The 18,376-nt window shown below is 42.4% G+C and overlaps 1 protein-coding gene across 1 annotated transcript in view; it reads left to right on the top strand.

Moving 5' to 3' along the window:
• Nucleotides 1-18,376, top strand: part of LOC139738306 (uncharacterized) — an 80,966-nt gene that overhangs the window by 56,336 nt on the left and 6,254 nt on the right. The window contains exons 53-74 of the mRNA XM_071648947.1: nucleotides 782-928; nucleotides 1,681-1,878; nucleotides 2,374-2,569; nucleotides 3,091-3,296; nucleotides 4,108-4,347; nucleotides 4,854-5,057; nucleotides 5,840-6,007; nucleotides 6,538-6,820; nucleotides 7,512-7,759; nucleotides 8,414-8,551; nucleotides 9,142-9,331; nucleotides 10,594-10,775; nucleotides 11,361-11,585; nucleotides 11,930-12,073; nucleotides 12,468-12,545; nucleotides 12,995-13,123; nucleotides 13,492-13,660; nucleotides 14,523-14,617; nucleotides 15,056-15,220; nucleotides 15,901-16,053; nucleotides 16,890-17,069; nucleotides 18,054-18,275. Coding sequence (XP_071505048.1) covers nucleotides 782-928; nucleotides 1,681-1,878; nucleotides 2,374-2,569; nucleotides 3,091-3,296; nucleotides 4,108-4,347; nucleotides 4,854-5,057; nucleotides 5,840-6,007; nucleotides 6,538-6,820; nucleotides 7,512-7,759; nucleotides 8,414-8,551; nucleotides 9,142-9,331; nucleotides 10,594-10,775; nucleotides 11,361-11,585; nucleotides 11,930-12,073; nucleotides 12,468-12,545; nucleotides 12,995-13,123; nucleotides 13,492-13,660; nucleotides 14,523-14,617; nucleotides 15,056-15,220; nucleotides 15,901-16,053; nucleotides 16,890-17,069; nucleotides 18,054-18,275 — 3,960 coding nt within the window. The remainder of the gene's footprint in view (nucleotides 1-781; nucleotides 929-1,680; nucleotides 1,879-2,373; nucleotides 2,570-3,090; nucleotides 3,297-4,107; nucleotides 4,348-4,853; nucleotides 5,058-5,839; nucleotides 6,008-6,537; nucleotides 6,821-7,511; nucleotides 7,760-8,413; nucleotides 8,552-9,141; nucleotides 9,332-10,593; nucleotides 10,776-11,360; nucleotides 11,586-11,929; nucleotides 12,074-12,467; nucleotides 12,546-12,994; nucleotides 13,124-13,491; nucleotides 13,661-14,522; nucleotides 14,618-15,055; nucleotides 15,221-15,900; nucleotides 16,054-16,889; nucleotides 17,070-18,053; nucleotides 18,276-18,376) is intronic.

Below are 18,376 nucleotides of genomic sequence, written 5' to 3'. Positions count from 1 at the left end.
TTTTATTTTTTTGGACATACTGTAGATTGAAGGATGGTCAAATTGTAATAATGAGATACATGTAGATCATACCAAGATTTGAAGAGGAAATTTCGAGTTGAATGCTGTGGAAGTATGTTTATGGTGCAGAAAATAGAAAGTAAATCTGGGATGTGTGTGGATAAACTGGTGTGGAGAAAGGCTTTATCACAGTCAGAACATTGCTTTGAAATGTCATACATGAACCAAGATATCTGTAGCCTTGTGAGAAGGCACTGCACATGTGTAGTGATCTGTGATAATTGATAAATTCAAACATATACTAAGTAGAGTAGACAGGAGCCAGTACATATGCAAAACTTTTGCTGCAGTATCAAAAGACATATCGTCGCTGGGGCGACAAGACCTCGTATCTACAAAATGTCAAATGTTCAGGAGAGCCAAAAAACATAGCGGCCAAAACACTATAGCGAATGGGAAAGCCTTTCCTTTGAAATGCCGTGGTGGCTTCATATTTGAAGTAAGACAGTTCAGATTTGGACAGGATATCACTTAACTCATTATTTGACTATTAATAAAAGAAAAAAATTATTTTCACCAAAATTGCAGATACAAGGTCTTGTCACCCCAGCGATGATATTTTGATTTGCAGTTACAATAACCTAGTCAGAAGATTGATTATATATCTTCATGACTCAAGAAGTTACTATCATGGTAATGGAAGAAGACATAGAGTGACAGCAGTCATATTTCTATAACTGCATTTTCAAGAATTTTCCCCTGGAATTTGTTTTCTCCGTAGGCTTTTTCTGTCCAGAGGGTACAGCCGAGCCATACCCTTGTCCAGCCGGTACCTTCAGCGCAGCTGTGGGTCTCCACAACACCTCAGAATGCACCCCATGTCTGGCGGGCTACTACTGTGAGAGTGTCAACCTCACAGAGACTGAAGGTAAGGGGGCTGGGCTAACAGAAAATGTGTCATTGAATGGGAAGCATCTTGTTAGAGGAAGACAAAATAGGGCAATGCCTGTTAGCAAAGCATTGTGGGAAGCTTGGCATTGCATCATGGGAGTCTGTAGGAAAATCTCCCTCCTGTACTGTAGCAAATAATTGTTATTGGACTGGTATCGATGTGCAACTTTTATGTTCATGTGCCACACCCAATGTTTGTATCATTTCTGGTATTACTTTGATCTCAGTGTAAGAGATTGCTGAAAGAAAGTGACCCTTAATTAAACAACATCATCTTTGTGTGTGTGTGGGGGGGGGGGGGGAGGGAATGTGTTTTGAAGGGAGATGGTGACTTAAATAGATTTATCAGTTGAATATGTTGCAACATTAAGTTCAGACAGTTGGTTTTTTTTTGCTATGGTGATTTGAAGAAGGCATTTAAAGAAAAATAGATAAGGAAGTACAATTAGAATGACTTTACCATTTTTAAGTAAGACGTAGTTATGAGGAGATGAAGATACAATTGTATGACTAATGTTACTCTGGATAGCAAATGTTGTGTGCAGAGGACATGTGACGGGGATGATGGAGGATTTCCACAAGATAAGTCTTTCAGAGGTTCCAGTCTATTGGTAACACTAGGGCCATTTACCAAATCTTCATTTAGAGCGGCGCGTCAATTCATTTAGCAACAAAGAACTGTAAGAAGTCCAAAGCGAGACCTTTACACCGTCACCCTCTTCTTTGCAGGACCCTGCCAGCCTGGCTACTACTGTCCAGTTGGATCCTCGTCTCGCACGGAGGTCATCTGCACTCGTGGTGACTACTGCCCGGTGAACTCGGATGTGCCGACCGGCTGTCCAGAGGGGACCTTTAATCCCTACTTGGGACAGGACGCAGTGGAGGACTGCACAGATTGCACACCAGGAAGCTACTGTGAAACACAGGGTGGGTACAGCAATATAAGCCAGATCGCAGTTTCAGTTTGCACATGAGCAGAAAAGGTCATTTGTACAGACCGTCATCTCTGTTTTTAAATTCTCTGACATGAGCATTTTGCAATGAAATTATTCATGTAATCCATTTAAATGCTGCTTGCCAGCACATCCACGTGACAGCAAGTATTCGGCAATATTAGTGGGGAAAAAAAAAGGTTGGTAATGAATAATGACCCGGAGAAAATGTGCAACACCCAAAACAGATCAGGAAGGCCACTTCAGGAATGACAATTCAGTGCACTGACTTTAATTATTTAACACTTTTGATCTCTAAATACTCCAAACTACTCATCATCTTGGCAATAGTAGGTCAGCCAGACAAATTTTTTGGTAGAGCTGTCCGATATGTTGCAAGCAAATTCAAAATGATATGATAGAAGATGAATTTTGAGCCCTTCTGAGCATATTTTTTGGCTTTGACACATTGACTGTGATTTCACTACAGGACTGGATGCACCGACAGGACCCTGCGAGCCCAGTTATTACTGTCCGGCCGGACAAAACTCTTCACGGCCCTACGAATACCCCTGCACGGTCAGCCACTACTGTCCGCTCAACTCCACAGAGCCACTGCTGTGTGAGAACGGAACGTATATGAACCAGACCCATGCTTCAGAGTGCTTCATCTGTCCAGAGGGATGGTAAGGAGAGAAGTTGTTGTGGAAGTGACATTGTGATTAACCTGTTTCATACTGAAGTTTGGAATCCCCATAGACTTAATTCACAGGTCACCAGGTTCCCATAGGTAAGAGGTTAATTGTATGATAGTGACATTAGTTTTGGTAGTGTTTGGTAGTATAGGTAATGTCATTGCAACTGCTGGACTAATTTCCCTTCATCAACGTAAATAAGCAGCAATTATGAGTGTTTAGAGAAATGGCCGTAGTAAAAATCACGGGTAATCATACAGTTGTACTCGGGTTGGATTTGAAACCCTGACCTCATAATTGCTAGGCAGGCATCATATTCACTAGACTGGAAATAACATCATGGCATCGACTTTAATGAAATAAAAGCAATACTTGAAATCTTTGAAGAACTTTAAAGACCATTGAATGCTATTCTTATAATCTTTGAAAATCTTTGAAGACCATTGGTGCTATTCTTGTAATCTTTGAAGACCTTTGAAGACCATTGATGCTATTCTCTTTTTGAATTACAGGTACTGTGTCCTGGGCAACCTGATTGGACCGTGTCCAGAGGGCTACTACTGTCCAACGGGAACCGGCATTGACTGGCAGCCGTGTCCAAGGGGAACCTACAACAATGAGACCGGTCTTGCTGACATCCTGCAATGTCGCCAGTGTCCTGGAGGCTACTACTGTGGAGAGATGGCCCAGACGGACTACATCACTCTCTGTGACCCAGGTGAGAAGGCGTCTGTGCCTTTGAATGTTTCGGCAACTCATATATGGTGCTATACAAATGCTGTGGATCATCATCATCATCATCATCACCCGTCTGGGCATTGTAGTTGATCTTAGTCCTGTCGGTAGTATTGCCAACATAAACCTGTAGTCATTTCCATTCTTTTATACATGTAATTAGCATGGTCATCATCATGGTCATCGTTATGGTAATCGTCACCATCATGTGTATCTTCTTACCATTGTTACTGATGGTAGTCATTAATCATTCAAAAAATATAACAAATGATGATGTTGATGATCATGAGATTTAATCATCATTATATTGAAATACAACAGATTTACAAGACAGTATGTTGCGCCATCTATTTACACTGTATGTGCTGTACAGCCTTTCTGAGACTTTTGTGGCTTATTTTGTGATAAAGACAGTATTGACAGTGTTGATAGACATGATAATGATAATGATGAATACAAGGTTGATACACAGGTTTTCCATACATCTTCATCATACATATATTATCATCATCTAATGAATATGTTATTTTAAATAACCATTAATCTCTCCCATGTTCTAAGCCCCTTTGAATGCTTGACAACCCCCATGTCATCAATGTTTCAATAATTCATCATCTGAATGCGTTTCGATTGTAACCCCCTGCTTGTCGCATTGATTACCCCTCCGTCGGTTTATGTGTGAAATTTGTTCATAGTTGACTCATTGGCAGATAAAGTATTAACAAGGTGTGTACAGAGATTATGATAGTCTTAATCCGTTGTGATCAACTTACGATCAATTTCCTTTCATCCAGGTCACTTCTGTGAGTACGGCGTTGACCGAGCCGACCCCAACGGAAACAACAACTCGACCCTGGTCAATGGGAGCTGTGCTGTGCTGGGTGAGCACACGGGCGTGGGTGGGATCTGCCCCGAGGGGTCATACTGCCCTCTTGGTTCAGATCAACCCATTCAGTGCCTGGCGGGCTCCTACGCCAACACGACTGGACTGGCGACATGCTGGGATTGCCCCGAGGGATACTACTGCCTCACAGGTAATCATCACTCCTTAAATTGCAGCTTCTATACAACTAACTCGGTACAAATGTAGTAAATACAGCTGTACATGCATCATAACTTCAGTTTATGTACCTGTATTTCATGAAAACCAGAATGATGAAAATTGTATATATTATGAAGTAATGTTCTGTGTGGTAGTAATATGTAGTTCATAACAATAGGATAAAGTGGTAAAATGATGTGCAAAAACTGAAATGATGCCTTCTATCATTTGGAAAAAAAAGCTTTAAATAGCTGTTGGTACTATCTCAAACATTTATTTTTTTCAGAGTTTGAATTACTGTTGGAATAATATTGGCCCTCAAACAAAGAAGTTCTTCAATATTCATTTGACATATTTGCAGTGGGGCATTGCTTTGATGCACAAGACATTGGCCCCTCTTGCTTATTTATTAGAATTATTTTCATCAAGCTACAGATTTTTACCGTATGAGAATCTACATTTTCAGTGCATTATGTCATCATTTTGTCCCCTCTTTAGGAGCTGTGACATACGAGGACACCCCATGTCCAGAGGGTCATTACTGCCCCGTCGGGACGGCGTCAGAGTTTGAGAATCCGTGCCCGGCGGGGACGTACTTCAACACGACCCATGCCACTGAGAGGGCTGACTGCATCTCGTGCCCTGGGGGCTACTACTGTGAGATGGACGGTCTGGGATACCCAACGGGACCATGTGACCCAGGTAGGAGGAGCAGTGGATGTTGAATAGATTGGCAGTAGGAGCAGGGTATATTAACCCATTGAAGGCCAGTCCTGAGTATATTCGGGCAGGTTGAGGACGATATGATTTTGCTACAACACGCACCTCCCATAGACACCTGCCCGAGTATACTCGGGACTTGTCCTTAACGGGTTAATGGGAAATGCGTATTATAGCAAGATCAGCCCTGTCCTCAATGTGTGTAAGAGTTTGGAGGAGTAGAAGTGGTCCTGTGGTGTAGGCTTTGTACTCTTGAATGTCAGCGCATGAGTTCAAGTCAATACTTAGCCCCATGCTAAAATTTGTATGTTCCTCAATATTACACTCAGCACATCTGATCCAACACTCGTAGAGTCCGCAAGCCATAACATGGAGACCTGGTTAGATGGTGAGACCAGGGGGAAGGCATTTCATCAGTGATTTTCACCAATAAATTTGCTCTCAGCCAGTCACATGCAAGGATATCAGTAACTTAAAACAATTTTTGGGGGACTGACAGTTTCATGAGATGCTGCTCTGGCAATGAGGAGATTAATCTACAAGTATGATGGGATGGCATCCTTCTAACTTGTTGAGGATGGACTGATTTTGCTACAACATGCATTTTCCATAGACACATGCCCGAGTATACACAGGACTCGTCCTCAAGGGGTTAAGGTGGACTTATTTGGTGATTTGACTAATTTTCAAACTAGTAAATGCTATGTTAGGGAGAGAAACAGGAGAAATAATCTGGTTCTGTTTTGGTTTTGTCTACCCGTCAGGCTGGTACTGCTCAGGGAACTCGACATCCGCCACGACGCTGATCGCAGGAGGGGAATGCATGCCGGGAACCTTCTGCCCCGTGGCATCCTACGCCCCATCAGACTGCACCCCTGGGATGTACTGTCAGACGGCTGGTCTCGAGGAGCCTACAGGAAACTGTTCAGCAGGTTTGTTGATCTAGGGACCACACACTCAGGTTTCTTTCCATTGTATCTTGTGTACTCAGAGTCAATGTGGTCTTTTGATATGGCATTTTCAGCCTCAGGAAACTAAATGTCTAATAAAGATGTTCTGGGAGAGATTTCATGGTGTCAAACACAAATAAACACTCTCATATTATTTCAAGATGAATGTTGTTCACACATGTGCATCATATGTTTGTATTAATGCAGATCTTGCATTTTTGATAATCTGTAAAATACTCAAAATTTCTGAGATTGTCAGTTTTTGTCTTTGTTTACCAGTTTTTACCAGTGTTCAGTTATGCTGTACAAATGATGACAGGCATAAAACGTAGAATTTGATTGTCGTGTGAGTGTCTTTGTGAATCATATGAATTTCATAGTATTGTAGTTGGAATGGTGGACCCCTGTGAGAGGAAGTCAGAGTAGCAATATATTTCTACGTACTTTGAACAGAATGATGTCTTAATGCCTAACTTTTAGCAATATTTCATCTTCCCCACTCCCCTCTATAGGGTTTTACTGCACTCTGGGGGCATCAGACCCTGCCCCTACCGACAATACCACAGGAAGCGTGTGTCCCGTAGGTCACTACTGTCCGGTAGGGAGCCCTGCCCCTCTGGCCTGCCCCACCGGGTACTACCTCAACTCACAGCAGAATGATGCGATGGAAGACTGCCTCCCCTGCCCCCTTGGAGAGTTTTGCCCCGGGGTGGGGCGAGAGGAGTCAGCTGGGCAGTGTGATGCCGGCTTCTACTGCCCTGGAGGCCAGAACGTTTCAGCGCCGGCTGAGTACATGTGAGTACAGTCAACTTTTGAGTGACCACGTCTAGTTACCACACCCTGTCTAGTGATGTGTTCCATGCACTCTCAGTAATCTCAATGTGTACAGTTTGTATCTCTATGGTTTGAGACCAATATATATAAAACCAGAAATGTATGTGGCACGAAACTTCTGCATAACTTGAGGCGACGGTCTTTATTGCGGCATTGAATTTTCAGAGATTGCCACTGGCATTCAATGCATTGTGTAGACAAACACTTTCGCTTGGATTTTACTTTTTAGAATCTTGGCTCATAAAAAAATTGTGAAAGTTTCAAGCATGCAATGTACAAGAGATGCATGACAGTATCAAGAGAAAATTCACACTGAGGCCTGTTAAAGACAGTTGCATTAAATTTGGCTGTTGGGCAGAAGCTTGGTGATCTAGAGGGTATAGAGCCTGTCTCACAATCACAAGGTTAAGGGTTCGAATCCAACCAGAGCATGTGTCCCCATGATTTTTTTCTCATGGCTATTACTCAAAACATTGAATAATTGGAGTTTATTTCCATCAATGAAGGGCAGTTTCCCAGTCAGTTGCAATTTCATTAATTTGTATTCACATACATGTACATGTAGGGTATAAAAACAAAAGTAGACTAATACAAAAAGATTGCTTGCTTCCTCACTTCATTGCATAACTGTCCATTTTTAACTGAATTTCAGTTGTCCAGTGGGTTATTACTGTGTTGAGGGGAGCTTTGAACCCCAGATCTGCGAAAACGGCACCCACCAGAATGAGGAGGGCCAGAGTTCGTGCAAGGAGTGCCCTGCCGGCTACTACTGTGACAACACCATCTCGCCGGTCTCGCTCAACTACACGGGACTCTGTCCCCCGGGACACTACTGTCCGGCCGGGACCAGATATGACGTGGAGTTCCCGTGCCCCATTGGTACTTTCAATAACCAGACAGGTGAGACTGGTGGTCTTTAGTTTTTGGTATTATTCATTTCATAGAAGATGACATGTAGTCTTTGCTTACAGTCACCTGATCAATTCAGATATTATTCATTTGGTATTTTTTATTTCATAAAGACGCCATGCAGTCTTTTCTGACAATCGCCTAGATGGATACAAAGTTTAGAGTAGAAAAACTTCTGCCAATAACACCAACATGCGTATAGCCCAGTAGAATGTGCAAATTATGGTAAGTATTTGAGAGCATACTTGTGATATTTGAAACTATTTTTGAACACCTTTTCATCAGAACTAACACTCAAGGTGATATAACAAATGACATGGCATTGTCTTTATCGTATTTTGATGTGTGTTTGTTTAGTTACTAAATGTATCATGTTTAATGCATTGATGAAAATTGTCCTATCACAGTATTGTGGTGCAATATATTAAACACAGCAAGCCAATGATTATTCTTATTTTGATTTGAGTAAGAGAATTATGTAGATGCCACTTAATTCTACCATGGCTACTTGCTTGTGATATATTATGCAATGTAACCAAATGCAGTTTGCTAGAGAGAATGCTTAAGTGCATTTTCGCCTGACTGTATTGCTAGTTAGTGTTGTATGAAGTCAAAGAGTTAAAACGATAAATGTTGATTGTGCAGGTTTGACGGAGGAGAGCCTGTGTAGCCCCTGTCTGGGAGGATACTACTGCCCCACCCCGGGGATGGTGTACCCCCAGGAGCTCTGTGATGTGGGTTTCTTCTGCAAGCAGTACGCCAACATATCGGCTCCAAGCCAAGGTGAGGAGAGAGAAGTGTCCATCTCAAACCATTGCGGATGAGCTGATTTTACTATAACATGCATTTCCCATAGACTCCTGCCCGAGTATACTCTGGACTGGTCTTCGACAGGTTAAAGGACCTGTTTATCTCGTTGAGGATGGACTGATTTTGCTGCGACACACACTTCCCATAAGCACCTGCCCTAGTATTCTCAACACTCATCTGCATCTGGTTAAGGGACCTTTGCAACGCATGTTAACTTTACTTTGCTGATTTTGTAATACCCTAATCATCACCTGTATGTGACCAAAAGAACTATTTGAATATATATATCATATACTTTGTAATATTTTTTCTTTTATTTGTCTTCAAAATACTTTGATCTGCCAAACAAAAAAATCCTCTAAACCATGATTGATTTTGAAACACATCTTTTATTTATGTTGGTTTATTTTCATTTGCTTTTTGTACCCCTCTAGAATGATGCTGCATTATAAGTGCTTTTTATGATTATCATCATACAATGACAAAGTAATGATTTTGAGGTGAAGTCTTGGAGTGGAGTCAATTCAATCTGTTTTCTCTGGTGGCCTCCCCTCCCCCCTCAGGTGATGATGCCAATGAGTGCACCCCTGGTCACTACTGTCCAGAGGGCACCACGGACCCCGTCCCTTGTCCCAAGGGGTCGTTCAGTGACCAGTACGGACTTCAGGCCGAGGGAGACTGCCAGCTGTGTACGCCTGGTCACCACTGCTCTCAGACCGGACTAACCAACACCTCTGGACTGTGCATGGAAGGGTGAGTAAAAACAGGGAGACGTGGCAGGGATTGGTGATGGTGCCGTTACTGACTCGGGATGGATGACTTGACATTTGCTCCCGCGACAATTGCTCTGCTCTCATTTTCTCCCAGGATTTATGTAGGGTTAGGGTTAGGATTGTGATGGGTTTTACGTAGGTTTAAGTTTGCTATGAGGATTTGGATTAGGGTTAGGGTAAGTTATGTTTGTGGGTAGAATTTATGTTAAGCTTAGCGTGCAGAAATTTAATGTGAGCAATTATTGTCTCAGGAGCAAATGTCAGTGAACCTACATGTATAATGCCATTCTTAGTCCCATGCCAAGATGAATTTGGTAGAAAAGTAGGGATGTGTAGGTAGTTATGCTCTCTACAAGGAATTCGAGTTGTGTAGCTACAAATTTTACTCAGTCTTATGTTGGCATACCATCTGCCTTTGTATGTGAGTGAGTCATATGGGGTCAGTACTGTATATACCATACATTTCGTGTGGTTTTTACTTTCTCAAATTTTGGAAGTAGGGTGCTATTAGCGAATTTAACAACACACGAAAATATCAACAATGGTCCCAGCATGATGCGATGTGCACACATACATTTCTCCATCCATTGCTGTACTGCACAATCGTGAATTTAACCACTTGAGAAATCGTCCGGAAGTCGTCCAGATTCATGAAAACATTAGACTCGCTAAATAAATGCTGTGTACAGTACACTGTATGTTACTTCCCTCTGCGAAACACTCTTTTTCGTAAAGGGACATTTCACAAGGAATTGCAGAGTAATAGAGATCCATCTCTAGTTCTTATAAAGAGCAGGACAAAGATCTTGTGAAGTGGTCATCAGACTCACAATATTACTGACCACTTATGTGCTATGGTCATTGGCACAGCTGTCCTGTACTGACCTACAGTGGTTCACGGTAGCAATGACTCACAATATTCGGCAAATGATATCTGAAGTACTCTTTTGCCATATAAAAAAAGGAGAACTTCGAATTTGTTTGACTCTGGACAGACAACTTCATTTCTTTCAGAATGAATTTTGCATTTTCTAGTACACTGTACCAATACGTTGTAGCTTTGTATGATTTGTTCCTGTAATTATAAGTTGATTAAACACGTCCAGTAGCTGTATAGGATAAGAGTAGGATGTGAGACTACTGCCATATCAGCTTACTGTATATTGTACAATCCTTTGAATGTCTAATGGTTTTGGTAATATTCTGATCTCGCCTGGCCTATGCGTGTTTGTCTTGTGGCAGGTTTTACTGCGTCCTCGGGTCTTGGGACGCCACCAACGTCTCCTGCCCCGTTGGTCACTACTGTCAGGAGGGGTCAGCCACTCCCGAGCCGTGTCCAGCGGGGATGTACAGCAACACACTGGAGAGATGGAATGTTAGCCAGTGTGTGGACTGTGATGAGGGCTGGTACTGTAATGACACAGGTACATACGTGTGCAAAACCCTTGTACAATGTATGTGTGCATGGTATGTGGGCGTAGGTGTGTGTCTATGTGCATGTATGCACAGATCTTCAACTTGCCCACAAATACAGTTTGTAGTTTGTATTTCTTTGGCAGTGGGTTGAAGGGAATTGTCACGGCATTCTCATCAATTTTCACTGAATTTTTCTGTTGGAATAAAATTGATAAAGAAGACATTTTTTTTTGCATCAAATTATTGCAAGAGTGATAATGTAGCAGTGATAATGTTAGAATGATGTGCAGAAGAGTGTAAAGGCTACTATAATAACTGATTAAAACCATTGAAATGATCACAGGACCTCTATAAAGTGACAGTTTCTAGACAATTGTGCTCACATGCAAATAGGGCAAGGTGGAAGATACGCTATTCCTTGAGGAAATCACTGTAATGATTAATACTGAATTCTTATTCCCGTCATTGCAAGGACTTGAAAATGTTCCCCATGACTAAAAACCATCTTACAGCCCTCATGATGCTTTGCAAGTAGAGGCAACTTCCTGTTCGTGGTACATGAGCCTTTTTTCCTCTTGCTTTTGTCTCCACAGGGCTCTCAGCGCCTTCTGCTCAGTGCGACCCGGGCTTCTACTGTCCGCCGGGCCAGAGCGTTCCGAACCCGGACGACTACCCCTGCAGCATCGGCCTGCACTGTCCCACGGGAAGCCCTCTACCGGTCCCCTGCGAGCCGGGATACTTCACCAACTTGACCCAGGCCGCCGAGTGCTTGGAGTGTCCCGCCGGCTTCTACTGCGTGCCGGAGGAGGTCATCGAAGGTGAGTTGATGGTAGCTACGAAAAAAATGTTGTATATAACATCCTCTCATTCACAAGTTTAGGTACTTGTACATAGTAAGTGGATTGTATATCATCATGAAACATCAATGCATCACTAACTGTCACTGCTTGATTTCATGAGAGACAGCTAATTACACATTGTTATTACTTTGAGGTATTTTTTTCATAACAGCTTATTTTCCTGTAGAGTAGTGTAAATTCTTTATTTTTTTGCTTGCAATATTTGTCACAATTTTGGCCATTGATGGTTAATAGAGAACTTGAAAAAAAGGCAGCATTAGAGAATGATAACTTGATTATGTTTTCTCCTCATCCTTTTTAAGGCAACTCATCAGCTGGCCATCGGGAGTGTCCCCAGGGCTACTTCTGTCCGGCAGGGACCGGGCGTAACTGGACGGCTTGCCCGCCTGGCACCTATGGGGCCAGCATGGGACTGGAGTATGAGGAGGATTGTACAAACTGCCCAGGTGAGATGAGAGATTGGCTGGTGGGATGTTAGGAGGAGAGATGAAGATTAGGAGAAGACGCTGTGATTGTATTTGCTGTGGGAATGATGATGTGATCAAACTTGAGACAATGAAAGATGATGATGGTGGTGGTGATGATGATGATGATGATGTGAATGTGGATGCAATAGGGATGTTCATGATTAAAAGGATGGGAAGGAGGATGTGAAGTTCATAACGATAATGTGATCATATTGGTTGTGGGAATGACTGTAGTCAAAGTGGAGACAATGAAAGATGATGATGATGGTGATGATGGTGATGAGAAGGATGAAATAAAAGATGATGAAAGTGGTGAGTATAATTAGAATGATGTGAAGTTCATAATATGTCTATATCATGGTATTGGTCGCAGAAATGGTTATGACCGAAATGGAGACAATGAAAGGGGGTGATGGTGGTGATGATGATGTGGAAGAAGATGATGAAAATGGTGTGCATATGCAGAATGATGTGAAAGTCATGATGATAATATGATATTCGTCATGGAAATGTTTATGTTAAAATGGGGACAATGAAAGGTGATGGTGATGGTGATGGTGATGATGAGGATGATGAAGATGATGATGGTGATGAGGATGATGATGATTATGATGATGATGATGATGATGATAATGATGATAATGATGATAACGATGATGATGATGAGGAGGAGTAGGAGGAGGAGGAGGAGAAGGGGATGACAATGTGACTGCTACACAGGAAGTTGTGGGAAATTGTAGAGAATGTTTTTAGATGAGTATACCATTTTGACCTGTATGCTGAAGATTGCGCGGATATATATCACAACAATGAAATGCTGGAAGAAGTACCCGTGCATTGATGGATGGGTCAACTTTGTAGCAGGTTGATTGTAACATTCTGTACATTGGCCCCCTTTAGGTGGATTCTACTGTGATGGAGTCAACCTCACTGAGCCTACAGCTGAGTGTGCTGCTGGATATTTCTGCACATCCAGAGTGGACCGGTCGAACCCAACTGCCTTCGTCAATGATGGCTGCACCTATGCAGGTAAAGTCATTTGCCTGTATCTCTGATATTTTTCCTGTTCAAATTGGACATGCTCTTTTATTCTATGAAGCATCAGTCTATTCCTTTGCATGTGACAGATGAATAGAGTAAAAGTAATCATGTCTCAAGTTTTTTTTCCCCTTCATACTGAAACAACTGAACTTCTTGTACAATGTACTTAATTTGTTTAATTGTTAAGTAGATCTGAAAGCAGCTTTCTTCAAAGATTTAAAGTTCTTGAACATGTTTCCTTTTCTAACTCATGAAGAGTGAGCTGATTTTGCTATGACATACATTTCCCATAAACACCTGAACAAGTTTATTTGGGACCTGTCTTCATTTGGTTCTTCTTCTTTTTCTGATTGAAGGCAACCATACTGGCTATGGTGGGGTGTGTCCACTGGGCTACCACTGCCCCCAGGGGTCAGAGCTCCCGTTGGGGTGCGCAGAGGGGACCTACCAGGATGAGGAGGGCCAGGATAGCTGTAAGGAGTGTCCAGCGGGGTACTACTGCCTCCCCAATGCCACCACCTACCTGTGAGTACCGGTATAAAGGGTGTTGTCTCACCGTGACATGGGTGTGGTGATGGGGGGGGGGGGGGGGGGGGGGGGACACCCATCACCACGCCCATGGACCAGTGGGTTAAAAATGGTCTGAAGTGGATACTTCAGAAACTGGCACCTACAGTGTACACATCATGCACACAGTTCTTTAACCCTTCGAGGATGAACTGACTTTGCTATAACACATGCTTAGTGTAGATACCTGCCCTGTTATACTCGAGACTAGTACATGTAAGTCTTCAACGTATTAATGCAACTCATGAAGGATCGTTCTGTGGATGTGGGAAACAATGAAATTGATGTGTTGCCTTTGCCTATGTTGGTTTTGCTGTGTGGACAATATTGCACAAGGTGACTGATTTTCCTTTTGCAGGGATGTACACTAGTAGTAACTGCAGGATGGGGACTGTACCGTACCATCGCTTTGTGATTTGATTGCCCAAGCTTTTGCTTCCAAGACATGGGAATTTTCAATAGATTTGATACCTACGTAGCATGCCAAGATTTTATAAGCTGTTAGTTACATGAAGATATATTAATTACTGCTATCTGTTCATGTGAAAGTCTCATAGCTCACATTATACAGTGCCCCAATATGATGAAAGGATGGCACAACATTTACTCCTGTGACAATTGCACTGGTCTTATTTTCTCCCAGGGCATACATGTAGGGGTAGGGTTAGGGTAACAAGTTTGGGAGTGGGATTTATGCTTGGCTTAGCATGCAGACATTTTGTGGGAGCAATTGTCACAGGAGCAAATGTCTTTGAACCAATGATAAGAGAACCTTGAATTGATTCCTTACTGTTGTTTTTTTTCCTTTCTTTCTTTTTAGGGATACCATATGTCCAGCTGGCTATTACTGTCCGGCTGGAACGACCTATGACATCAGGAATCCTTGTCCTGAGGGAACCTTCAACAACTTGACAGGTGAGTAAAGAACAGTATGGGGGTTGGTGAGTATGGTCTGGGCATAGTACAAATATAGCTGTAAGATCACTATTTTTTCGATAAAGTTGTCCTTGAAAAACTGGATGAGCACCAGACATATTTGATTCATTGAATGCTGTGCAAACTAATGGAAACAAAGACTATGTGGTCTTACATTTAAAGCATAAGGGAACTATAAGTGTCAATTCGCTTGATCACATCTAAACACACTAAACATCTAAAGAGGGGCCACCTTGACAAAATTAAAGGGGGGGGGGGGGGGAGAGGGCGCACATGCCCTCCAATTTTTTCTTTTTTCTTTCTTTTTGCACAGGTTATTTTGTGAGATTTGAGTAGTGTTGGCAGGAGAAGCCCTAATTTTCATTATCCTTTGGCTGTACATTGTACATTGATTGCTGTTTGTCATGTGCATTCAAGGTGGACACAATGAGTCATGGTGTGCCCCCTGCCTGCCGGGCATGTACTGCCAGGGCTCTGGGAATCCCGACCCAACGGATTACTGCGATCCCGGCTGGTACTGCATCGGTGGTGCGTACGAAGCCCAGCCGACGGACCCCAGCCTTGGAGGACGATGCCAAGCAGGTAACTGACCAGCTGATGGAAAGAGGAATGAGATGTAGACTCTTAGGAAGAGAGTCAAGATAAAAGAGAAAGAATAGAATTACAAGAAAGAAAGTTGAGCAGTAGACCGATCTGTCCTTGCAGCAAATCAGCCATTTATTGCACTTGCCATGTTATCTATCATACTTCATACCAGTGCGTGCATAGGAGAGCGCAGTTACATGTATGGCGGATTTGCTGCCAGTCAGACTGTTCTATGCTGGTGGGATGAAATGGCTAAGCTGTTGCAACTTATGTAATTGTATTTCATGATGTGCAATCTGTGTTTTGTGAAAGAGTTATCATTTATTTGAAGTCAACTATGGAAAGCTTACACAAAGTGAAAACACTATTCAGATAAAATTCTGGACATTTTTGGTTTTGCTTTGTTTTGCTTTGTTTTTGCAAAACATGCATTACATTGGATTTTTAAAATTTTACTACACCTATTTCAGAGTCATTTCAGGTTTTGTTTTGTTCTTTTTGTTTGGTAATGTACTGCGTGAAAGAGCAATCAAGGTATCATAGAATTTTAGTTATTTGCATCAAAGTTCTAATTACAAGCATACAGTACCAATAGATGCCGTAAGTTAAGCTTCTGCACAGAATAATGTCCTGTGACAATTCTAACATTCAAATTCATTTGATAAATCCTTGTCAAGGTGAATACTGCCCTCAAGGGGCGTCTGCTCCCGTGACATGTGATCCCGGATGGTACTGCCACAATGCCAGCCTGGACGCTCCGTTTGCCATGTGTGCTGCGGGATACTACTGCAGTGGAGGATCCATCACTGGGACTCCTATGGGAAGTGGAGGTAAGAGATGGTCAGAGGTCCCAACTACTACCTCTTGCAGTACAGTGTATTTAGTAACTGCAGTGGTTTTGTCTTTGCTAAAACTACAGCAATTTTTTTTTTTTTTTAATATAAAATACCTTCAGACCTCCAAACTGTACTGAATTTGGAGGGAAGAATTTGAATTTTGACCATTCCCAGCTCTTTTTTCAACAGGAGTTTCATATTTTTCTGGTTAATTGTACTTCACACTCCTATTGGATCTGCTCTTTCTTTCCTACTTTTGAGCCAAATCATCCCTGGTTTTAATCAGAAAGGTTTGGGAGGTATGTACCTCCCTCCCTCCCCCCAAAAAACAACAACAACAAACTGCATATTACTACACATGTCTACTTGTAACAGTAGGAAGGTAGAAATGCTGTTTTTCCACCAAAAATAATGCCTTTTGAGTCTTCAAAATACCGCAATGCTATTGATATGGTTGGCATCTCTGGATGGTGATGATCATGGAAAGGATTGTTGGTGCCAGTAACCGGTGTAAACTAATTAGGAATGCTCCTAACTGCATTGGTACAAGAATTCACTAGAAGGTGAAGATGATGAGGTGCTCTTTTGTGCAAGTGATGATTGTCCTAACTTTCAATTAACTATTTTTTTTCCCAATTCAAAATAGCATTTGATTTCATTTCCATCAGTGCCAAATCAGTACAAGGGCAACTTGGAGATGTAACTGTACACTGTATGTACAATGAAGGAGGCATGGCACCAAAAAGCACAGCTGGTATCGGGCACACCTAACGATACAAAATATTTACAGATACGTAAACGATGACTGCGTTTCTTGTTAACCTCTGCAGGAGACCGGTGCAGCCCGGGTCACTACTGTGTGGAGGGGAGCCCCTCGGAGGTTGCCTGTCCACCGGGTACCTACCAGCCCAGTCAGCTGGCCCGGAACATCACCTACTGTCTGGACTGCCTCGCTGGCAAGTACTGCAACGAGAGCGGGCTAGCCCAGCCAGAAGGAAACTGCAGTGCAGGTGAGGACCACTTACACTGCTGTGATACAATAAGGAATAGAGGCTTTAGGCCTCAGCACACCGATCACAGTAGCAGCAACAGTCCAGTTTTTTGCTGTGGTGATCCAAAAAGAACCATGTGTGGATCTGTTTAAAAATCAATCATTTTGATACAAAATTACCAATTTGTTTTACTCTTATGTCAAAATCAGAAGCAGCAAAGTCACCAGATGAATATTTATTTTGTAACAAAATTAGCAGCGGAGACGTGATATTATAACATAATCAGACTGACATGGTTCCTTTTGGCGCACCATAGCAACATGCCAGACCATTTCGGTTACCGTGCTCGGTGTGCCGAGGGCTTTACATTGATGCCATGTGTATCTGTAGTCCTTGAAGGGACTGTTGTTAGGTCAAAGAAGACTCTAGAAGAAGGGGGGCGACATTGGGAGAGTGTAAGAAAGGCATATGGTGACAGTCGCAGGGCAGCAGTTAGCTTTAAGCAGAGGTTGCACTGCCTTTAATATTCATATATACAATTTTATATCTCTTTCTCATTTTACATCACTATGCAAACTTTCAGACAACACATGATGTCATATAATTCTGTCAATGTGTAATGTGCAGAGATGTGAGCTTGTGGTGTTCTATGCCTGAGGAAGAAAGAAGCTTTGGTGGTCAATATACTGTATACGCCGAATATTTCGCAAGGTTTTTATTTTCACGAATTTCGCGAGTTGGGTGCTGTTTGCTAAATTCAAGAAACGCGAAAACATTGACTCTGATCCCGATGTGAAAATGATGGCGAAAATTTAGACTCGCGAAATATATGATGTATACAGTACTGTATGTAGAGTGATTCATGAGAAAGCTGCAGTGTATGGGGCAACATTCCTTTATGCTTGCACTGAAAGCACAATTCTGTTATCAGTCATATTTTCTCTCTGGTACATGCCCTTAACATAGTCCTTAATATTGACCTTCCTCCTTTGTTCCTTGTAGGTTTCTATTGCCCTGGGGGACAGACCATTCCAACTCCCAACGAATACCGCTGTCGCCCCGGTTACTACTGCGAGGAAGGTGTCGCCGAGGAGCATGCCTGTCCCGCGGGAACATACCAGGACGAGCCACAACGCTGGGACTGCAAGACCTGTCCCGCCAGCTTCTACTGTGATGACACCAACGGCCCCATCGTCAACTACACCTCATACATATGCCCTGAAGGTTGGAGACCCATTGATGCTTATCACCGTATATTTAGAGTCAAATTCTTTGTTATGCTTTTATGTCACTCTGTAGTTGGTCTTTCCATTTTACTCAAGCTG

This window comes from Diadema antillarum, unplaced genomic scaffold (genome assembly GCF_040938485.1).
Source record: "Diadema antillarum isolate AM-2024a unplaced genomic scaffold, OU_Dant_1.0 seq00000735_RagTag, whole genome shotgun sequence".
Taxonomy (NCBI): domain Eukaryota; kingdom Metazoa; phylum Echinodermata; class Echinoidea; order Diadematoida; family Diadematidae; genus Diadema; species Diadema antillarum.
Note: the sequence above shows the minus strand (reverse complement) of the source record. Positions and strands in the feature narration are given on the sequence as shown.